Source organism: Thunnus albacares, chromosome 4, assembly GCF_914725855.1.
Source record: "Thunnus albacares chromosome 4, fThuAlb1.1, whole genome shotgun sequence".
Lineage (NCBI taxonomy): Eukaryota > Metazoa > Chordata > Actinopteri > Scombriformes > Scombridae > Thunnus > Thunnus albacares.
Window position 1 is genome coordinate 15,369,543 of NC_058109.1, and position 24,203 is coordinate 15,393,745.

The 24,203-nt window shown below is 37.5% G+C and overlaps 2 protein-coding genes across 2 annotated transcripts; both read right to left on the reverse strand.

Annotated features, from left to right (window-relative positions):
- Positions 1–5,698: 5,698 nt before the first annotated feature.
- LOC122980573 (extensin-like) lies at positions 5,699–23,543 on the reverse strand. The gene is made up of 12 exons (XM_044348705.1): positions 23,320–23,543; positions 22,874–23,030; positions 22,487–22,662; positions 22,143–22,307; positions 21,325–21,450; positions 16,095–16,310; positions 13,446–13,612; positions 11,919–12,042; positions 10,723–10,735; positions 10,351–10,463; positions 9,005–9,220; positions 5,699–6,526 (listed from the first exon to the last, which is right to left on the reverse strand). Exons 1-12 carry the CDS (start codon positions 23,384–23,386, stop codon positions 6,336–6,338), a joined length of 1,731 nt encoding a protein of 576 aa, XP_044204640.1. The 5' UTR covers positions 23,387–23,543; the 3' UTR covers positions 5,699–6,335.
- Positions 11,342–17,985, reverse strand: LOC122980063 (protein shisa-5-like). Its single transcript, XM_044347759.1, has 4 exons — positions 17,815–17,985; positions 17,431–17,555; positions 16,095–16,310; positions 11,342–13,612 (listed from the first exon to the last, which is right to left on the reverse strand). Exons 1-4 carry the CDS (start codon positions 17,826–17,828, stop codon positions 13,422–13,424), a joined length of 546 nt encoding a protein of 181 aa, XP_044203694.1. The 5' UTR covers positions 17,829–17,985; the 3' UTR covers positions 11,342–13,421.
- Positions 23,544–24,203: the final 660 nt, after the last annotated feature.

Here is a 24,203-nt window from a genome sequence, read left to right on the forward strand (position 1 = left end):
GCACTGGACGACATTTTCCTTCATCCTGAAGGCAATGGCTACCATTGTTTGTTTAGAAACGGCTCCAAAGACTAATAACAGTGATCACTTTTCTGTACTGAAGTTCTTTGAGAATTCACAATGTAGTACAAAGTCAAGAGGTTGTGATGTAGCACAACAAGCTAGCGAAGCTTTGTAAACCGAAGTACTTTCCTGTGCATGCACAGTGGCATCTGTCATACACGGAACTACTCTCCTGAGACTGAATATGTTATCGCTCTTTGTCTTGCGAGCCATTTCTAAACAAACTAACATGCCCAAAACTCTTCGAGGTGAATGTAGCGCAGCAGTGTGTCTCACTGTTTTTGGACAACAACGCAAGTCTATGGCACAGAGGAATAAGCTGTGTCAGGCTTTGGATACATACAAAATACTTGTAAGAAGGATGAGTTCATTGTTGGTTTGGCTCTGCACATGAGGTTTATTGACAATAAGAAAAATAATACAAGAAATCGCCAGGCTTATCCTTTAAGCATGTGCACCATCTTTGTTTAGCGTGTTAGCATGCTAACATTTGCTAGTTAGTACAAAACACAAAATACATCTGAGTGTGATGGAATTTGTCATTAGATCTGCAGATATTTGGTCAAAAACCAAATTATTGGACAAATTAAAATTTAGACCCGATGATGGTGCTAGCTTAGCTTCATCTTCATGGTGGTGCTACAAGAATATTCTGGGGATCACTTTATTCATAAGGATTCATCCTCTGGGGGAGCATGAATGTCTACACCAGATGTCATGGTAATCCATCCAATAGTTGTTGAAATATTTCAGTTTGAAAGAAAGTGGTGGACCACCCGACCAACCTACCAACTTTATATAACCATATGTTCACTAATGAGAACAAAACTCAGCGGTTCAGTCTTTTGTAACTTAACTGGAAACGTCTTATCACTTAGATTATCTTAAGTAATGGAAAAGATTTAAAAATATCAAAATATAAATAATGCTGGAAATCTTTTACTCATCCTTAGAAATGTAACAGATTTAACAATATTGAACTGTGTATAATGCTTACATATCTGTTTGTGTTTTCGAGCATGTGGAAAAGTTTGGCATGCCTGCATCTCTTGGGAGGAGGATCAGTCAGAGGGAGTGTGTGTAGATGGGAGTTTGTGCTAAGGTCAGCATTTGCTCCCACACACAACTCCTTGGTTCATATGAGTCCCGGATAATTACCTAAAATAAAAAAACAAACAAAACATTTGGTTTCTAACTGATATCCAGTAACATAATGTTTCTCTTGTCCATTCTCCATATATTGGGCAACATGGATTTGAGATATAAATACCAGAAGTATTCCACAGAGCAGAAGAAAAGGAAAAAGAAGAAAGGAATGGCGTAGGATGTCAAGAAATGCTGAAAACATCTTAATGGCAGCTAGGGCAGGAGGCCAAACAAGAATGCCTTCAGACAGAACAAAGCACAGTTAGAGGGAAGGATGGAAGAAAAGAGGAAGTAATGGCTGACTGTAAAGATTATCTGCCATAACGTCCATGATTCTGGTATCCCAATACAAGTGCTCATCAGCAGTCTGAGCCACACTTCAAGGAGAGAGCTTATTTTAGACGGCAAGCAGGCAGCAGCATATACAGGCAGGGTCATTTTTCCCATTTTAGCCGCCCCTCTGTTCGATGACTGAGATAGCCGCAGTCAGCACTATTACTGTATTGATTAATGAATAGTGCGGGATGCTGTAAGAGGGAGTGGTACTGGTTATTATAGGATGAAATGCGAGCACACCCATTCTAGCTATTTCACTGCACATGATCCCAGAGGAATAGGCTAAATGGAGTGTTTTGTTACACAACCGGTAATATAATTTGGATTTTATAATAAAACTGGATTTAATTTTAAGACTATTTATGAAGCAAGCTCCATTGCTTTGATGCACGGTTAGAAACAAAACTGCGTTTCCATGTGCAAAATGCAAACCTTCAAAAAGATGTTATGTTATGAAAACTCCTCATACAATTGTCAAAATCACATACTAGTGTCTACAATGAAAATCTGTTTTGCACAAAAGTTCATTATACTTGTTTTTTTATTGCGCCAATAATAAGTTTTCTAACATTAAGTGTTGCATGAATTGCATTCAAGGCAAGGCAACTTTATTTACATAACGCATTTCATACAGTGGATAAATTCAAAGTTGTAAGAGGTAAAGCTTAATCATAACTAGAATGTGCATTTCCTGCTGCTTTAACAGCAATTTCTATTAATGTTGTGGCGCCATCTATGGGCGGGGTTACATAAACTCATATGTGTAACAGTCTGCAGCAAGTGAGTAACATGCCTATCTATATTCATCATGGTTTGAATTGTTTTAATCATTTGATCAGAGACTGAAGCAGTTTTGAACTGTGAATGAAACCTGAAGCCGCTGAAGGTGTGAATGTACTTACAGTTAAAGGGGAGAGAGAGAATATCAATCAGCTTATTGGAACAAGCTGTGTGTGTCTGTGTCTGCATTTCAGTGAGTGAGTGACCAAGAATAACTCAGCGAGTAACTGAAAAGTGTGGCTAAGAGACTGATTGTGTGGGTGGGTGAGAGGGCTCACTGACTTTTATGAAGTCTCACTTATAAGTCCATTAGTTTCTTTAGTATAGTCAACACACAAGGGCTGACTGATATCATCTTTTCCTGTGTGACTTTCTGTCTTCTGTGACAAGACCTTGTCCCGTCCTGCCTCTCTCAGAGTTTATGAAACTCCTATGAAACACCTGAAAAATAGAAGAGTGTGTTCAGAGAAGGTGTGAATTTTATCTATTGATATAATCATCATCATCATCATCATCATGATAATAATACTTCACTTGCATCCAGAATTGAAGTGATGCAACACTGATGGACTAAGTTAGGGATATTGCTGTATATTGCTGATGTGTTTCATATAGGTCACTATAGTACTCAGTCTACTAGTACTTAGGTAAAGAGTAGTACAGGCTACTACACAGACAGCAATGGGACATCACTGAAATAAAATTAGGCAATTGGGAGACATCGACATATAAAACAAAGTAAAATGAAACTCACCACGTAATTTGGAGCATCAGAATCACAAGTCCAGCTCCACTCTCAGAAATGTTGACTTTGCCACTGAAATGAGAGATTATTTCAGCAACTGTACAGATGTAGCTAGTTAGCAAGACTGATTTCAAAACTTAATTCAAGTCCAATGCTTTTCACATTTAATCAGAATAAAATTTACTTCAAGAAAACAAGTTGAGCAAAATCTCAAGATTGGTTTTGTCAGGCCCTCTACCTCTGCCTAACTGGCAGCCTCTCTCCTCCTCCCTTTCCCTTTCCCTCTCTCTCTCTCTCTCTCTCCCTCTGTTTGATTGCACGCCAGCCATCATCATCATCCTGCTCCGCTTCAAATACCTGGTCCCAACCTCCAAACTCTGCCAGATCGTAGACTCAGTTACCTTCATTCCTGGCCTGACTCTTGCCTCTGACTCCCTCCTGATCTACTTGGAACCTGTTCTGGATCTCCTCTGTTCCCCCAAGCCCTGCAGACTCTTCCTGCCCTGCTTCATTCTGCCCATTCCCCTGCTCTGCTCTGCCCTGCTTAGCCCCCTGCACCTGCCCCAGCTTCAGATTCGGCTGCCAGCCTCTGCCTCCCCCTTGCCACTAAGATTCTGCTGCTCCTTTTTTCCTCAACATCAAGTTGTAATAACACCAATAATCTGATTCCAATTCCTCGCCTCTGTCTCTGTGTTTTGCTCCCTGGGGTTCTCTGTACTAGCCCGTAACAGGTTAATAAGTCATGAAGAATCTCAAAGAATAGATCTCAGGCTTAAATATATATATATATATATATATATATATATATATATATATATATATATATATATATATATATATATATATATATATATACACACACACACATATATATATACATATATATATATATATATATACTAGTAAACTAGATTATTTTGTTTGATGTTGTGATCAGATGGCATGGTACCAAAACATCATGACAGAAGTAAGGGCACATAGCACAATTAACATTGTTTGGAAATGTAATGCATTTTGCCTATGCTACAAAGCAAAGCAAAAAGAAACTCACCTATTGATTTGCTAGATGAAGATAGGTGAAAAATCATACTCCACTGTTTAGACAGACAGGTTGCAACTCACTACTGTTGTAGAGAGCTCATGGAGATGAAGTATTCATGTCATAACGTCCATTTGTAGCTGTTGGTCATCTTGTTTAGCTAGTAAGTTGACAGAACTTTGTGGCTGCTGCTTAACCAGTCTGATATCATTAGCAACAATGACAAACAAGCTAACTCTCCTGGTTGTTTCTCCGGTTGCTTCTCTATTCAGCCTCCATGGCAGCGTCCTGCAGCTGCTGCACTGCACAGACCAGATAATTTCTCCCTTTAGCTTAACAACAGTCCTTAACAGTCCTTCTATGGATGTATAAAGAGTCCTTCAGGCTGTTACAACAAGCTAACTGTTGCATTGGCTAACTTTGAAGCTTTTTTTTCTCAGTTTCATTGTTAGCGTAGTTACTGTGGTTTACCATTATAGAGTAGTATAAAAGGGCTGTAAATGCTTTGACAGTAACCACAATTTAGGTTCTGTTGATTAAAGTGACCATTTCTACTATTTTACAAAATCCGGACATGACCAACCATTACACCAGCAGCGATTATTTCACCCCCACGTTCGGTTGCAGCTATTCTGACGCCAAAATTGCATGATGTGTTTGCAACGCTGTGATGTGTCACTACCCCATTTTAAGGGTGCTTTTCTACAGTGTGCATCAACTTTGTGTAATGAGAATGTTCATTTCTGTCTATCTTTTAAAAATCATACTCCACTGTTTAGACAGACATGTTCCAACTCTCTACTGTTGTAGAGAGCTGCTGCTCCGGCAGTATTTTTTTAAAATCTTGTAGCACCACCTACAATTGAAATTGAATCAAATGCTACAGACTTGTTCATCATCCCTGTCTGTACAACTTTGCTGAATTTGGTTGCCATGGAATGTTACATTTAAGAGATATGGAAGATAATAAATAGTATTTTGGTGTTTTATTAATGGCCACAAAGTGGAGCTATTGGTACCATGCTTCAATATGTCGTGCACATGCCCATGGAGAACTTGTGTACCGAGGTTAATTTAATTATAGACAACGCAATTGTAGAAATATCATGTTATATTGTTACTGCAGCGTCAACTGTGGGTAGATTGTATGAAATGTAACACACTGGTGCAATGTCTCTGTATGTACAGCATTCCCAAATTTGGTTGCAATTGAATTTTGTATTAAAGAGTTATGGCCCTGTTAAGTGCATCAGATCATGCCTTCAAAGTTTAGTAACCAATTACAGACAAACAGTAAGTAATACCAAGAAACAAACTCAAAGGTTTTGTTTGGGTTCATCTAAATATGGAATGCACCAAGTTTGGTGAAAATTGGATGAAATATGTGCCAAAAGAGGCAAAAAATGTGTTAACCAAAAAATCCAAAATGGAAAATAGAATATGCACTTGTCCATGAATAATGAACACTTTAGCACTTGTAGTTGTTGAGATTCCAACTTTCATAGTGAGATGGATCATTCCTCTAGACTGCCATTGTAAAATTTAATATTTATTTTAAAAATTAGATAAAATCACTGGAATATGCTTGAAAAAAATATTATTTTAGTTAAAGTAGCCACAGTGTTTCTCATTTTGGTAGAGTTTAGCCTTATGGTATATTTACAGAACATTTATGGGCAGTGAGTTGAGGCATTGGGACATGCACTCTTTCTCTTATTGCAGCCACTGAACTTTTATATCTGCAGGTTACATATAACAGGATGAACGTTCCTTTTTGCTGGGAGGTTAATGGAACACTTTTTTTCCCTGAACACATCGTATTCACTCGCTGGCAATGACATAAATCATATCCACCATAAATCCTTCAATGGGAACATATAACACATATAATGCTTTATACACTTTCCAAAGCACAAGGAACAATAGAGAAAAAGTTAGAAAGTGTATGAAAAAAGGTTCAAAGCACTTTTTCAGTAAAAAAAAAAAAGCCTATGGTTATGACAACATGGTATCAACATTTTCACTTGGCACTTCTTTAACAGAACAGATGCACTACATCAGCTGCAAAATTCAACATGCACACATTCTCATATTTAACCATCGAGACACATGAATCAAGATGCTCAAAAGCAACTCGCATCTCTATTCGAGTTTCACATTTCCAGCTCTGCCAAGTTCCAAAATGTTGCAGCACACTTTAAGAGGCTGAGAGTTTGTCACTGTGGTTCAATATCCAGTCTTCGGTGGTGGTGCAACATAATCCAGGTTATATGCTGGCTGGGCAAGGAAGTCTGGTTGGGCAGGTGGAGCGTTGGGCTGCGGCGGCTGCACAGGAGGCTGTAGAGGGTACGACGGCTGGCCGGGGTTGAACGCAGCCTGACTGTCAGGCTTTGGATTGGGAGGGTGGGCAGGATCGACTGGACACAGAAAGAAAACATGGTATGAGCATGTAGCCCCACAAAGCCAAATCACAGTTTTGGTCAAAATTGAGTTATGACTGAAACTGAACTTTTAAATGTCTGTTTTATCTTGTGACAATTTAAAAATTGCAGTAATTACAAAATCCAACCAAAAACCAAGGCAAACTGCAGTCAGTGTAGTTACTGCGCTCTGCAACAGCCGTTCAAATTGTTAATGAACGAAGCCTCAGTGTCTATAAATCCTGTATTCTAGCCAACTTAATGACAATCCAAAGAAGGGAATCTTCATGTTCTCCACTTGGAACTCTTACTTACTTCATCTGTGTATTATCAGCTAAACCAATCATAGTAGATAGTAGTTTGGTTACCACTGTGCTAGCACTAGCTAGCTAGACAGGACAAGAGAGTACACTGACATTAGTTTACAGACTGACAGCCCCCTCCCACTTCTCTCTCTCATATATTTTAGAGGTTACAGGGAGCAGATAGTACAACCATAATCAGGTGTTACATTGCACACTATGTAGCTAAGTTTATTAACCTAGATTTGATTAATACAATATATTTCTATTAAGACAGGAACTTGATTATATTCTAATATATCAATTTCTAAAAGTAGGTTGAAGTCAATTTTACAATTAAAATAAATGTCAAACCACCTTAATAAGTTAAACCTGACAAAATAATACTTGAGGATTGCTTGAATTTTTCTTACTCATCTATTTTAACTTTTTAAACATGCAAACAATAAAACAAATCAATAAAATAACATAAAATTAGATTTAGATTTTCTCAGGAAGAAGACACTAAGATTGTAGTTACTGCACTTTGTGCACTACCTATATATTTGTTTAAGGTAGTACAGTGGCAGAGTGCAGTATCTGCATTTTTGGTGTCATAGGTCAAATAACTGGTGATGATTTTTAAGTCGTTAAAATTACTTAAATTACTAAACAAATACATATTTAATAAGTACATAACTGCTTTTCTACCTATAACACATTTGGCTGGAAAGTCAAAAAACTTTGATGCTTTTTTTCTCAGTTTAATTGTTAGCGTAGTTACTGTGGTTTACCATTATAGAGTAGTATGAAAGGGCTGTAAATGCTTTGACAGTAACCACAACTTAGCTTCTGTTGATTAAAGTGACCATTTCTCCTATTTTACAAAATCCGGACATGACCCAACATTACACCAGCAGCGATTATTTCACCCCCACGTTCAGTTGCAGCTATTCTGACGCACCAAAATTGCATGATGTGTTTGCAACGCTGTGATGTGTCACTACCCCATTTTAAGGGTGCTTTTCTACAGTGTGCATCAACTTTGTGTAATGAGAATGTTCATTTCTGTCTATCTTTTAAAGATCTGCAGTCCTCTTAAAATCTGCTTAACAGACAGTTAATAATAAATGCTGCATAGTTTTTTAACTGAAGTTGGGGAACAAACTGGAGTGTATCTACATATTTATTCTAGGCTTTAAAAGCAAAGGCTCTAAGAACAAATTTACACAATGTGTTATCCACGGTTCCTACCCTAAGTTTAACATTCTTTGTAAGAGTGATTACATTTGACAGTAGGGTGAGATGAGTTGGCCTTTATATGTGGGGTGAAGTGTTAATTTTAAGACCTGATTTTGATTAATTTTAGAGTTAATAGTTTGACAAAAATATATGAAAATATATTATTTTCGTCAAATTCTAGTCATTTGATTTTTGTTAGTTAGCCTACTTTTCGTCTCAGAAATGTTTGTCTCATTTTTGTAGTCAGTTTGTCACCCACATTGGATTAAAAGACATTTTACAAAACATGCATCTTCCGGCTATACATATACAAAGGCATGCAGAGAAAGAAAAGAAATCCAAAATGGACTGTCCTCAGAAAAAGTACAGTTACATATCTACATCTTATCCTGATAAAGAGCTTTTCTCTCTTCTCTCAGGCTTTCTCCAATTAGTCGGCTAGTTTATTTATTTCATATGTTAACAATAGCAATATTCAGAGGCAACAGCTGTCACCATCTTTGTTTTGTACAGTAACTGTGGTTACCGGTGTTGTTTTTGTCTATCACAAGGTTAGTGGAAAATGCATTGTTTACTTGCTTATACCAGACTGTAATTGTTCACAAACATTGTGTGGTAACACAACAGACTCACTCTCCTCAGTAAATCTAGTTTGTCATTCCCAACCTGAGCTGCTCACTCACTGTCATCCTTGCTCACCTTGCACTGCAGCTATGTGCACTCCACTACAGAACAGCATGATCATTCAGAAGCTGTACTCGCTCATATTTTCAGCACTGGTTACTGTGTCTGTTTAGCTTGAGGCAAGCAGCTAAAACTTCAAATAACATGAATGCAGAAATATTCCTTTAGTGAACACCTAGAGGAAGATTTCCTTGTCCTTGATTGGACAACAGGCTTTTGTTACAATCAGACCTGTAAGACCCGAAGTCATAAGGAAACCTATACTCACTGGCTTCCTGATATGTCGGTAATGGTCCCGGTGTGAAAGGTTGTCCCAGGTAGGGCATTGTCAGCATGGGCTGAGGCTCGCAGCCCTGTTGCATAGGCTGGCTTCCATAACCCGACTGGACTAGTGCAGACTGGAAGAGTGCATTCTGGAGCCCCAGAAAGGGTGATACATTTAGCTGCTGGGGGTAGTGCTGAGGAGTGATGTTGTTGATGGTAGCTGTAACAGTTTTAAACAGACAAAAATATACGATATAAAAGCTTGGTAGAGGGTAGGGGGTTCAATCACAGTTTCAGATTAGGTGGGAGAGTACAACTGAGGAAGGAATTGTTAACCAGATTTATTGCATTTATTTTTAGAGCATGACCACCAGCACAGAGAATTCACAATGGTAAATACAAGGCAATTCTACATTAAAACTTATAGGAAGTTCAGATTTTATACAGAGATGTCACTTGTTTGTTCCACAAATATGCAGCAAGACTTAAACCATAATCTGGCAGGGAAAGTTGAAGCTCGTTATAAATCAACAAGCTTCTATAAATTGTCCTGTTCTATGAATGTTGCTTGATTTGGCGTCACTAAAATTCAATTAAAATTCTTCTTCATTATTTTCACCGACCACTTCCTGTAAAGGACATGGGATGGTCTTTACTTTTCCCCACTGTGGTTGTGGTGGAAACAATGAGTTAGACAAGATGGAGCCCTGACATTCCTGGATATGATCTCAACATGTAACAGCCAGTTGAGGGAATTCACATCCTTGCTGTGTTTTAGCCTACCGTTCTCTGCCACAGCTTATTAGTTGCTGCATGGTAAACCTGAACAAGCTGGTTAAAAGACACAACAGAGAGGAAGTGCAAGATTGTGCAGTGCACACACAAATACATACAGAGCTCAGGTGCTTATCTCTACTCTTGGGAATTTTTAAAGAAACTATTTTTAAGAGTGGACATAAATATAAGTGATTCAGTATAAGTGATGTGAAGAGAAGAGGACAAAATCAGAGGGCTCACAGCAGAAATAAACTGGTAGTTACTTTAGTAACACTGGACTGCCAACATACTGTAAATTGGCACCAATATTACATATTTCTACAAACAAAGTGAGGCAATCAGTGCCGCACTGACACAAAAATGTTTGCATCCACATTATGGTACCTCCTCCTTTAAGTCTGGATAACTCGATAAATCAAGTCACAGTCAGTTTGAGCTCCTTCAACATTGGTTGTTGTAAATATCAAGGCAGTCACACACTTATCTGAAGAACTAGCTGCAGTAGTAGTTCTGTATCTAAAAGCATCACTAACAACTATAGACTTAATTTTTCATTAGTGGAGGGTTACTTACGTCGGGGCTTGCAGCATAATTTGTACTGGAGGTAGCAGTGAAAGAGACAACAGCAGATGAAAATGATGAAAGGGATGATAAATCCAACAACTACATAAATTGGTGTGTTATCACTAAAACAGAAACAAAGAAAAATGAATGCAAAACAGTTTTAATAATGATATTGTCTATTACCTTACAGATGCAGAATAGTAGACAAAATAGCTCAATGATGTCAACCCTACCCCATTCAGACCACCAAGGATAGTACACATTACTAATACACAATATCTGTCACAACTGTCTTTTGCATCAATTATTACTAAAAACACACATACAATCAGTCGTCAATTATAAATATAGAATATTGTCCCAGTCTGTAAAATACCTTACCTTGGTGCCATATCTGTTGAAATTCACATCAGACGTGTAAGCCAAATATATTTACTAATCTGCTCGTGACAATGTGAAGAAGAAGAGATTTCTGGTGTAAGCTGCCATTGATTAATGCATTAACTTTATGCTGGTGGTTACGCGCAGGAAGACGCTACTTCCTGTGCAAGAAAGGGACCAGGAACACACAGAGGACTGAAGATTTGGTCACTTCAAAATGCCCGGATTCAGACAGGAAACTGTGAGAGAGGGAGAGGTCTGCACTTAACCAATCAGCTCTTGCAAAGGTCGTCCGTACACAGCTACCGTGGTTCTGCCAACATCCCTGGTTACTTAATGTTCTGATCTTGCTCAATGTCTCAGTCTCATGTTTTCCCTTCTGTCTTCTTGAAAAACTAAAACATTTTTTTATATATGCCTTACTGCAAGAGTACATTTTACATTGAGTTACATTTGCTTACATATGATAGTGTTCATACTAGAATTATTACAATATTTATATATTTTATGGTGAAAAAAAAAGGTAGTATGATAATGCATGTACATAGTAAACATATACACATACCTGTATATCTGTATATACATATACATGTGTAACCATTGTAACTCTTCTTCAGTCTGTGTTGTGTTTTGTGAGACAAGGACCAACACTCACTTCAGTTTCTGTATGGACATTTATTGCCTGGTCAACAAACATGGAAACCCATTGGTCAGTCATGTAGGCACAGCAATCTCTAGGCACAGCTCTACAGAAATGATAACTTAGCCTACTAGCTAACTAAATTAGCTATAAAAACTTTGGTAAAATATAACCAATTTAGCACATTTGATTAAGTGCAATGCGATCACCACATTCCATCATCCAATCCAACATAATAACTGTGTCATTAGATTACGTTTTTGACAGATTTAATATAATGCTGTGTTCCAAAACCAACCAACCAATAAGAATCCACAACACATATACAAACCTAAATATGACTGGTTATGATCCTGGGAAGTGCTGAATTCCACATGCCTTCCACATGCTTGTTACATGTCTAATACACAATGGGACTACACAAAACCTCATTAATAATCAACTCCTGTAGACTTAATTATCAGAAAACCTGTTCCATATTGACACCGTATATATCCTAAACCCTGCCGCAGAAGTCCCACTGAAGTAGGTGAAGAGTTTAGACCACTTTGACTACCAGGCAGGTCGGAACCACAAGTTTGTGTCTCAACCAGAGATTGGTTAAGATGTGGAGCATCCTGGTCATCCTGACACTGACTGTCAACTTCCATACTTGAGTCATTAGACCCCTCAGATGGCAACTGAGACACCAAGACTCAGAATGTTAGGGTAACACATTTCACAAAGTGGCTGAATTAAGTAAAATTTCTAAATCTGTAGTTTTGAATTTGTTTTACATTAATTTCCAAATTACTTGCAGTTTCTGTTTACTGTCACTAGATGTCATTAAAATTTCATGATGGCAGTTAGGACCTAACAAGTCTCACCAAAGCAAAACTGTCACTGCTGATGAGAGAGATGGAGAGAGAGAAAGAGAGAAGGAGGCACAGTTATGACTTTATAAGTGCATGTAACCAGGGGTCTGGACACAAGCTGGCCCCCAACTGATTCACTGATGTAATTTCTATGCCAAACTGAAAAGTTTTTGACCAATCACAGTAGCAAAGCAGATTGATGTCACCTGGTAGTGCCAGATCAATGTGTTGTTATTCATTTCCATTTTATAAGGACTGGCAAACTCTATCTTGCTGTCATAGTCTGTTAGTCAGTATCTGTCTGAGATAACTGCTAGGGACAGACTTGAGGCCAGACCACTTTTAATCACCATGCAAATTCAAAAAGTACCAAAGACTCATTCATGGGGGCCAATACCAATGTTAGTACAAATGCAGGTGCAAAATAGTGGATTTAAATTTAATTAAGCAGATTTTAAACAAAGACTAAGTTATTTAATGTATGTAGTTAATGTATGCATTGCATTTAGACTATCCTAAGAAACTCATTCACATGTTCAGATTTATCCAGAAAATACCTATGTGTCTTAATGATGGTAAACCACTGACAGTTCCTACTGAAAATGACTTGTTGAAAGAGTGAACCAAGCAACAAGTTTGAATGCACACATTTGCTATAATGGTACATATATGGATCTACCATAAAGATACAGTAAGGGCAAGTAAAGGAGAGCAGTAAGTGTTTCGTTCAGCTTTACGGGTGTTGCTGTAAGTGATGATATAAAATATATATAACTTATATAAAATCACTTGAATAAGCTAGAAAAAATAAAAGTAAGCCTAAATGAGACTTGTTTACTGTCTCAAAAACTAAGAGGTCACTGATTTGTTGTCTTGCATTTATAATACAGGTTTCCTTTTTTCCACAAAATAAAGTGGAACATAAGCAACCTCTGGTGGCGTTTGGAGTTCATTAAAAAGAAAAATGTCTATGGTTATGACAACATGGTATCAACATTTTCACTTGGCACTTCTTTAACAGAACAGATGCACTACATCAGCTGAAAAATTCAACATGCACACATTCTCATATTTAACCATCGAGACACATGAATCAAGATGCTCAAAAGCAACTCGCATCTCTATTCAAGTTTCACATTTCCAGCTCTGCCAAGTTCCAAAATGTTGCAGCACACTTTAAGTGGCTGTGAGTTTGTCACTGTGGTTCAATATCCAGTCTGCGGTGGCACTGTAACATAATTCGGGTCATATGCTGGCTGGGCAAGGAAGTCTGGTTGGGCAGGTGGAGCGTTGGGCTGCGGCGGCTGCACAGGAGGCTGTAGAGGGCACGATGGCTGGCTGGGGTTGAACGCAGCCTGACTGTCAGGCTTTGGATTGGGAGGGTGGGCAGGATCGACTGGACACAGAAAGAAAACATGGTATGAGCATGTAGCCCCACAAAGCCAAATCACAGTTTTGGTCAAAATTGAGTTATGACTGAAACTGAACTTTTAAATGTCTGTTTTATCTTGTGACAATTTAAAAATTGCAGTAATTACAAAATCCAACCAAAAACCAAGGCAAACTGCAGTCAGTGTAGTTACTGCGCTCTGCAACAGCCGTTCAAATTGTTAATGAACGAAGCCTCAGTGTCTATAAATCCTGTATTCTAGCCAACTTAATGACAATCCAAAGAAGGGAATCTTCATGTTCTCCACTTGGAAGTCTTACTTACTTCATCTGTGTATTATCAGCTAAACCAATCATAGTAGATAGTAGTTTGGTTACCACTGTGCTAGCACTAGCTAGCTAGACAGGACAAGAGAGTACACTGACATTAGTTTACAGACTGACAGCCCCCTCCCACTTCTCTCTCTCATATATTTTAGAGGTTACAGGGAGCAGATAGTACAACCATAATCAGGTGTTACATTGCACACTATGTAGCTAAGTTTATTAACCTAGATTTGATTAATACAATATATTTCTATTAAGACAGGAACTTGATTATATTCTAATATATCAATTTCTAAAAGTAGGTTGAAATCAATTTTACAATTAAAATAAATGTCAAACCACCTTAATAAGTTAAACCTGACAAAATAATACTTGAGGATTGCTTGAATTTTTCTTATTCATCTATTTTAACTTTTTAAACATGCAAACAATAAAACAAATCAATAAAATAACATAAAATTAGATTTAGATTTTCTCAGGAAGAAGACACTAAGATTGTAGTTACTGCACTTTGTGCACTACCTATATATTTGTTTAAGGTAGTACAGTGGCAGAGTGCAGTATCTGCATTTTTGGTGTCATAGGTCAAATAACTGGTGATGATTTTTAAGCCATTAAAATTACTTAAATTACTAAACAAATACATATTTAATAAGTACATAACTGCTTTTCTACCTATAACACATTTGGCTGGAAAGTCAAAAAACTTTGATGCTTTTTTTCATTTTTTTCATTCATTGTTAGCGTAGTTACTGTGGTTCACCATTATAGAGTAGTATGAAAGGGCTGTAAATGCTTTGACAGTAACCACAACTTAGCTTCTGTTGATTAAAGTGACCATTTCTCCTATTTTACAAAATCCGGACATGACCCAACATTACACCAGCAGCGATTATTTCAACCTCACGTTCGGTTGCAGCTATTCTGAAGCACCAAAATTGCATGATGTGTTTGCAACGCTGTGATGTGTCACTACCCCATTTTAAGGGTGCTTTTCTACAGTGTGCATCAACTTTGTGTAATGAGAATGTTCATTTCTGTCTATCTTTTAAAGATCTGCAGTCCTCTTAAAATCTGCTTAACAGACAGTTAATAATAAATGCTGCATAGTTTTTGAACTGAAGTTGGGAAACAAACTGGAGTGTATCTACATATTTATTCTAGGCTTTAAAAGCAAAGGCTCTCAGAACAAATTTACACAATGTATTATTCACGGTTCCTACAGTAAGTTTAACATTCTTTGTAAGAGTGATTACATTTGACAGTAGGGTGAGATGAGTTGGCCTTTATATGTGGGGTGAAGTGTTAATTTTAAGACCTGATTTTGATTAATTTTAGAGTTAGTAGTTTGACAAAAATATACAAAAATATATTATTTTAGTCAAATTCTAGTCATTTGATTTTTGTTAGTTAGCCTACTTTTCGTCTCAGAAATTTTTGTCTCATTTTTGTAGTCAGTTTGTCACCCACATTGGATTAAAAGACATTTTACAAAACATGCATCTTCCGGCTATACATATACAAAGGCATGCAGAGAAAGAAAAGAAATCCAAAATGGACTGTCCTCAGAAAAAGTACAGTTACATATCTACATCTTATCCTGATAAAGAGCTTTTCTCTCTTCTCTCAGGCTTTCTCCAATTAGTCGGCCAGTTTATTTATTTCATATGTTAACAATAGCAATATTCAGAGGCAACAGCTGTCACCATCTTTGTTTTGTACAGTAACTGTGGTTACCGGTGTTGTTTTTGTCTATCACAAGGTTATTGGAAAATGCATTGTTTACTTGCTTATACCAGACTGTAATTGTTCACAAACATCGTGTGGTAACACAACAGACTCACTCTCCTCAGTAAATCTAGTTTGTCATTCCCAACCTGAGCTGCTCACTCACTGTCATCCTTGCTCACCTTGCACTGCAGCTATGTGCACTCCACTACAGAACAGCGTGATCATTCAGAAGCTGTACTCGCTCACATTTTCAGCACTGGTTACTGTGTCTGTTTAGCTTGAGGCAAGCAGCTAAAACTTCAAATAACATGAATGCAGAAATATTCCTTTAGTGAACACCTAGAGGAAGATTTCCTGTCCTTGATTGGACAACAGGCTTTTGTTACAATCAGACCTGTAAGACCCGAAGTCATAAGGAAACCTATACTCACTGGCTTCCTGATATGTTGGTAATGGTCCCAGTGTGAAAGGTTGTCCCAGGTAGGGCATTGTCAGCATGGGCTGAGGCTCGCAGCCCTGTTGCATAGGCTGGCTTCCATAACCCGACTGGACTAGTGCAGACTGGAAGAGTGCATTCTGGAGCCCCAGAAAGGGTGATACATTTAGCTGCTGGGGGTAGTGCTGAGGAGTGATGTTGTTGATAGTAGCTGTAACAGTTTTAAACAGACAAAAATATACGATATAAAAGCTTGGTAGGGGGTAGGGGGTTCAATCACAGTTTCAGATGAGGTGGGAGAGTACAACTGAGGAAGGAATTGTTAACCAGATTTATTGCATTTATTTTTAGAGCATGACCACCAGCACAGAGAATTCACAATGGTAAATACAAAGCAATTCTACATTAAAACTTATAGGAAGTTCAGATTTTATACAGAGATGTCACTTGTTTGTTCCACAAATATGCAGCAAGACTTAAACCATAATCTGGCAGGGAAAGTTGAAGCTCGTTATAAATCAACAAGCTTCTATAAATTGTCCTGTTCTATGAATGTTGCTCAATTTGGCGTCACTAAAATTCAATTAAAATTCTTCTTCATTATTTTCACTGACCACTTCCTGTAAAGGACATGGGATGGTCTTTACTTTTCCCCACTGTGGTTGTGGTGGAAACAATGAGTTAGACAAGATGGAGCCCTGACATTCCTGGATATGATTTCCCCCAGTTGGGGGAATTCACATCCTTGCTGTGTTTTAGCCTACCGTTCTCTGCCACAGCTTATTAGTTGCTGCATGGTAAACCTGAACAAGCTGGTTAAAAGACACAACAGAGAGGAAGTGCAAGATTGTGCAGTGCACACACAAATACACACAGAGCTCAGGTGCTTATCTCTACTCTTGGGAATTTTTAAAGAAACTATTTTTAAGAGTGGACATAAATATAAGTGATTCAGTATAAGTGATGTGAAAAGAAGAGGACAAAATCAGAAGGCTCACAGCAGAAATAAACTGGTAGTTACTTTAGTAACACTGGACTGCCAACATACTGTAAATTGGCACCAATATTACATATTTCTACAAACAAAGTGAGGCAATCAGTGCCGCACTGACACAAAAATGTTTGCATCCACATTATGGTACCTCCTCCTTTAAGTCTGGATAACTCGATAAATCAAGTCACAGTCAGTTTGAGCTCCTTCAACATTGGTTGTTGTAAATATCAAGGCAGTCACACACTTATCTGAAGAACTAGCTGCAGTAGTAGTTCTGTATCTAAAAGCATCACTAACAACTATAGACTTAATTTTTCATTAGTGGAGGGTTACTTACGTCGGGGCTTGCAGCATAATTTGTGCTGGCGGTAGCATTGAAAGACACAAAAGCAGATGAAAATGAGCAAAAAGATGGTAAATCCAATAGCTACAAAAATTGGTGCATTATCCGGAGAAAAGAAACTAAAACAGAAACAAAGAAAAATGAATGCAAAACAGTTTTAATAATGATATTGTCTATTACCTTACAGATGCAGAATAGTAGACAAAATAGCTCAATGATGTCAACCCTACCCCATTCAGACCACCAAGGATAGTACACATTACTAATACACAATATCTGTCACAACTGTCTTTTGCATCAATTACTACTAAAAACACACATACAATCAGTCGTCAATTATAAATATAGAATATTGTCCCAGTCTGTAAAATACCTTACCTTGATGGTGCCATATCTGTTGAAATTCACATCAGACGTGTAAGACAAATATATTTACTAATCTGCTCGTGACAATGTGAAGAAGAAGAGATTTCTGGTGTAAGCTGCCATTGATTAATGCATTAACTTTATGCTGGTGGTTACGCGCAGGAAGACGCTACTTCCTGTGCAAGAAAGGGACCACGAACACACAGAGGACTGAAGATTTGGTCACTTCAAAATGCCCGGATTCAGACAGGAAACTGTGAGAGAGGGAGAGGTCTGCACTTAACCAATCAGTTCTTGCAAAGGTCGTCCGTACACAGCTACCGTGGTTCTGCCAACATCCCTGGTTACTTAATGTTCTGATCTTGCTCAATGTCTCAGTCTCATGTTTTCCCTTGTCTTCTTGAAAAACTAAAACATTTTTTTATATATGCCTTACTGCAAGAGTACATTTTACATTGATTTACATTTGCTTACATATGATAGTGTTCATACTAGAATTATTACAATATTTATATATTTTATGGTGAAAAAAAAAGGTAGTATGATAATGCATGTACATAGTAAATATATACACATACCTGTATATCTGTATATACATATACATGTGTAACTATTGTAACTCTTCTTCAGTCTGTGTTGTGTTTTGTGAGACAAGGACCAACACTCACTTCAGTTTCTGTATGGACATTTATTGCCTGGTCAACAAACATGGAAACCCATTGGTCAGTCATGTAGGCACAGCAATCTCTAGGCACAGCTCTACAGAAATGATAACTTAGCCTACTAGCTAACTAAATTAGCTATAAAAATTTTGGTAAAATATAACCAATTTAGCGCATTTGATTAAGTGCAATGCGATCACCACATTCCATCATCCAATCCAACATAATAACTGTGTCATTAGATTATGTTTTTGACAGATTTAATATAATGCTGTGTTCCAAAACCAACCAACCAATAAGAATCCACAACACATATACAAACCTAAATATGACTGGTTATGATCCTGGGAAGTGCTGAATTCCACATGCCTTCCACATGCCTGTTACATGTCTAATACACAATGGGACTACACAAAACCTCAATAATAATCAACTCCTGTAGACTTAATTATCAGAAAACCTGTTCCATATTGACACCGTATATATCCTAAACCCTGCCACAGAAGTCCCACTGAAGGAGGTGAAGAGAGTAGACCACCTTGACTACCACGCAGGTCAGAACCACAAGTTTGTGTCTCAACCAGAGATCAGTCGAGATGTGGAGCATCCTGGTCATCCTGACACTGACTGTCAACCTCCATACTTGAGTCATTAGACCCCTCAGATGGCAATTGAGACACCAAGACTCAGAATGTTAGAGTAACACATTTCACAAAGTGGCTGAATTAAGTAAATTTTCTAAATCTGTAGTTTTGAATTTGTTTTACATTAATTTCCAAATTACTTGCAGTTTCTGTTTACTGTCACTAGATGTCATTAAAATTTCATGATGGCAGTTAGGACCTAACAAGTCTCACCAAAGCAAAACTGTCACTGCTGATGAGAGAGATGGAGAGAGAGAAAGAGGCACAGTTATGACTTTGTAAGTGCATGTAACCAGGGGTCTGGACACAAGCTGGTCCCCAACTGATTCACTGATGTAATTTCTATACCAAACTGAAAAGTTTTTGACCAATCACAGTAGCAAAGCAGATTGATGTCACCTGGTAGTGCCAGATCAATGTGTTGTTATTCATTTCCATTTTATACGGACTGGCAAACTCTATCTTGCTGTCATAGTCTGTTAGTCAGTATCTGTCTGAGATAACTGCTAGGGACAGACTTGAGGCCAGACCACTTTTAATCACCATGCAAATTCCAAAAGTACCAAAAACTCATTCATGGGGGCCAATACCAATGTTAGTACAAATGCAGGTGCAAAATAGTGGATTTAAATTTAATTAAGCAGATTTTAAACAAAGACTAAGTTATTTAATGTATGTACTTAATGTATGCATTGCATTTAGACTATCCTAAGAAACTCATTCACATGTTCAGATTTATCCAGAAAATACCTATGTGTCTTAATGATGGTAAACCACTGACAGTTCCCACTGAAAATGACTTGTTGAAAGAGTGAACCAAGCAACAAGTTTGAATGCACACATTTGCTATAATGGTACATATATGGATCTACCATAAAGATACAGTAAGGGCAAGTAAAGGAGAGCAGTAAGTGTTTCGTTCAGCTTTACAGGTGTTGCTGTTAACTAGAGTTTTTAGAAGTGTCCAGGGTTCTTTAATAATTGTTGCCTCGAAAATAAATCCAGCCATTATGTTTTAGTTTTCGTTGCTCATTTTATTGGCACTACCCATGTGAGATTAGGGCTGCAAAAACAGTTGTTGTTTTTTTTAACTCTGATTAATCAACACAGAACACAACTTTCAATATTGAAAGTTTGCTGAACATTTTGAAATTTGAACAGGGTCTGTAGGCCAACGTACATCCAAGCATGTGAGTTTCAAATTTACAAAGAGTTTTTCAGCTTTCCAACTGAGGTCTATCATTCCTCCCATAGGCTGTCATTATAAATTTTGATATTTAAAAACTTATATAAAATCACTTGAATAAGCTAGAAAAAATAAAAGTAAGCCTAAATGAGACTTGTTTACTGTCTCAAAAACTAAGACGTCACTGATTTGTTGTCTTGCATTTATAATACAGGTTTCCTTTTTTCCACAAAATAAAGTGGGACATAAGCAACCTCTGGTGGCGTTTGGAGTTCATTAAAAAGAGAAATGGATCCAAAAATTAGAGCTGTAGAGTTGATACTTTTATTAATAGTGATGTTACTGTGTTTAAATAAAATAAAGACATGCTATGCTAGTTGATTGGGAGATAGTCAGCTAAACACACAAGTCATCATAATCATCACTGGCAAAAACACTTTTTTGCTTATTAGGCATTGTACTGTAGTTGCTTCTCAATGCTGAAATACACCATTTCCCACACAACACACAACAGTTTAAGGTGCTGCATATAAGAAGAAAATCACAAAACAATCTGAATTGTGACTAAATGATTGAGAAATAATCCATGCTTACTATATCATTTTTTAATCATATAATTGCTCTTTTTATTCTTGTTTTTCTGTGTCCTGACTTGGAGTTTGTGTGTTTGTACTTGTACTTATATTTCTCTCCTGGAAATTCAACATTTTTCAGAATTGAAGGTAATCATATTATAAAATTGGATATTGCCAAACACATGGTTATAACTGAAGCTTTAATTCATAATGAATTACCCATAAAAAGCAGTAACAGCAAGATATAGCAATAAGTTTTAATAGTTTAGTTAGTTTAAATTTTGGACATATTACAATAAAAATGTAGATTTCATAAAACAGATTTAATTCGAATTTGACATCCTGCAAAGCAGTTTCCACTCTATCAATACGATGTAATCCACACGTTTCATTTCCATTTCCAGTGAGAACAGTAGTTCAGTCAGGGTTTTAATACATGAAGTGTTTTCATGGACCATAGGAAGGGTTGTAAGGAGGCTGTGCAAGCTCAGCCGAATGTGGCGGCAATGTGTACGGTTGGAGTTGAAAAGGGTACGACGGCTGTCCGGGAGTGAACAAACCTGGAGAGTAAGCTGGATCAGCTAAAAAAAAGAAAAGAAAAACTAATATTTAACTTGTTGTCACAGAAGAATTGTGTGTCGCTTTTCCTATTATTAATTCATATTTGTTTTAATTAAGATGTAGGCCTAATTAGAGGATAAGTCTGGTGTTATATTTTATTTTTGTTATTGTCAAGACCAAAACCAACAACATGTTAGTCCATCCTACCCTGTCTGTGGCTCTCAGCCCTAAGCTCAATGGTTCCTACTGAGGACATAAATCTTTAATAACAGGTTTAATATAGTATATATAGGTTCTTCAAGTTCTAAACAAAGCTCAGTAATTTCATAAAAAGAAGCTGGGCACTGTACTTTTTAGCAAAACAGTACTCAAAAGGAATAAATAGTATATTTGTTGGTTAATATTTTCTGTTGTGAATTAATACAAGTTTAGAGCTCTAGTGAGCATTTTACAGCAGCAGGATGGGGGTGACTCAAAATAAACTAATTCATTGCTTTAGGTACACAGGCAATACTTGTTAGTAGGATACATTCATTGTTGTTTTTGGTCTTTTCAGTGAATTTAAGCATTACAACAGTATTTCTGTCAGTACATGCTGAGAAACAACCTAACTGAATCAAGCTGCCTTTATTTTGCTTTTAGGCTCAATCTGTCAAAAAGTTCAAAGGTGAACATAATTATCAAGTTTGAAAATGTCATGAAGTACTGTTACCCTCAGATTCCAGGTATGATGGTGGTGGTGGTGCTGTGGGCACAGGCGGGCCTTCATATCCCGACTGCACAGGTACAGACTGGTAACCCGGGTAGGACGGCTGATATCCAGAGGGTAAGACTGGCTGCTGGGGTGTGTTGGCTGGTGTCAGAGTGGTCATCACAACTATAGGTAAAATCATAGATTGAGTTTAGTTTGCAAACATGATCCACCAGTACATCCAAGACACTACACTGTCAAGCAATAAAGATCAGGGTAGCTGTAATCACTTCCACATTGTTTGCTGTGTAATTTTCTTAAGATACATGAAAAGTTTTAGCGAGAGGATGTCTACACAAACTTACCATGAGAAGTGTGTGTCCTACTTCGGTTGCGTCCTTTTCGACAACACTTTTTGTAGCACAAGCAGCAAGGTGCCACACAGCAGATGATAAGAGACACACAGAGGATAATGGGAATAATAGACCCTATGATGCTTCCAAGAAGAATAGCAATTTTGCTTTTTTTCCCATAACTGGACCTGGAGAGAGAGATAGAAAACAGCAGTTTTAAGAAGTAAAAGGATTACAAACAATGACATTTCTTAAAAATTATATTGTTTAAGAATGCTTAGAGACTGATTAGCTGGTGAACTAATATCACTTCTCAGAATATCATATCCTGTAACTGCTACTTTTTAAATTTTTTTGCAACATGGAGAGTGAAACATAGGCACAAAATCTGAAGTTCACCTCATAGAACAGAGTTCTTGTTTTTCTTCAGGTAGACGATTTTCTTTTTCACTGCAACAGTATTTACTGTTGCAGTTTCCACAGCAGTATCGAGTGCCACATTGCTGAGGGTCATAGTAGTGACCATTGGTGTCCCAGTAGCCACTACAGTTATCAGCTGCAATGTATAAAACACAGAGTCATGGTGAAGAGAAGCGAGACAGAGAGATTGAGGAGTTACAGTATAATTTGAAATGATAAGACAAACGGCTAAAATAGTGCAGTTTATTTGTCTCTGAATGTACATTAAACATACAGTACACATACTTCACAGACAACGATCCCACTGAGAACGTAAAATGAGAGTTATCATTTTAGTTTCACTTTGTGACTGTCGTCATATGACTGAGGAAGATACAGTCTTTAACATCCCAAACCTTACAAATAAATACCAAAATGAAACTCACCCCATACAGCCGGGGGCAGGATCACACATAAAAGACACACAAGACTGGACACGACAACTGATGCCATAACTTCTATGATTTGAACTAAAAAGAAATTACTCTACAACGAGACAACCGTTTCCACCTGTCTGTCCGTCCCGCCCTGCAAGAAGTAACCCAACAACATTCCTCATCTCATGGGAAACACTTGCCACCACGTGATTTATGAAAGATTGTTGCAGCAATTCAACATCAACACCTGAATGCCTGTCTTTTCTTTTCTTTGACTTTAATAATTAAAGTGTCACTGAGATGAAAACCTCTTTTTCAAGAGGGACCTGCACTATAAGATGTAAGAGAAACAGTGTTATGACAATAAATACAACACAGACAAACAGGCAAACATAAACCCATGTACTGGAAATGCTTGTTTTGCAGACTAACTATTGCTTCACATCTCTTTAGCTGCACAAATTCAGTTCAAAAGAACTTTTTTTTTGCAAGTATTACATCTCTTTCCTCCTGGCACGTTATTTACTACGAATATGGTAACAAAGGAAACCACTAAATTTGCACTCATATAAAAGTTCAGGCCTCAAGTAGGTCTTGTATTGTTAAGTTTCCGTTTCCATTCCTGTACAGTTGAGCAACATGTTGTGGCAATACAGTCAGTTAACGCCACCCCAGCTTGCTTTCAGGAGCCAGTATTATTGTCTGCCTCCACCCATTCTCTCTTTAACTTGACACTTCTGTATTTATAACACATCAAAAAAAAACAAAAACGCTCCACTTCCTCAAACCATGTACATCAGAATGCTTCCAAAAGTCCAATCCACTTCAGGGTTAGCTTTTGTTGTGCTGGTCTGCCTCTATTCCATGTTGAACATACTGTTTTGCTAAGAAGT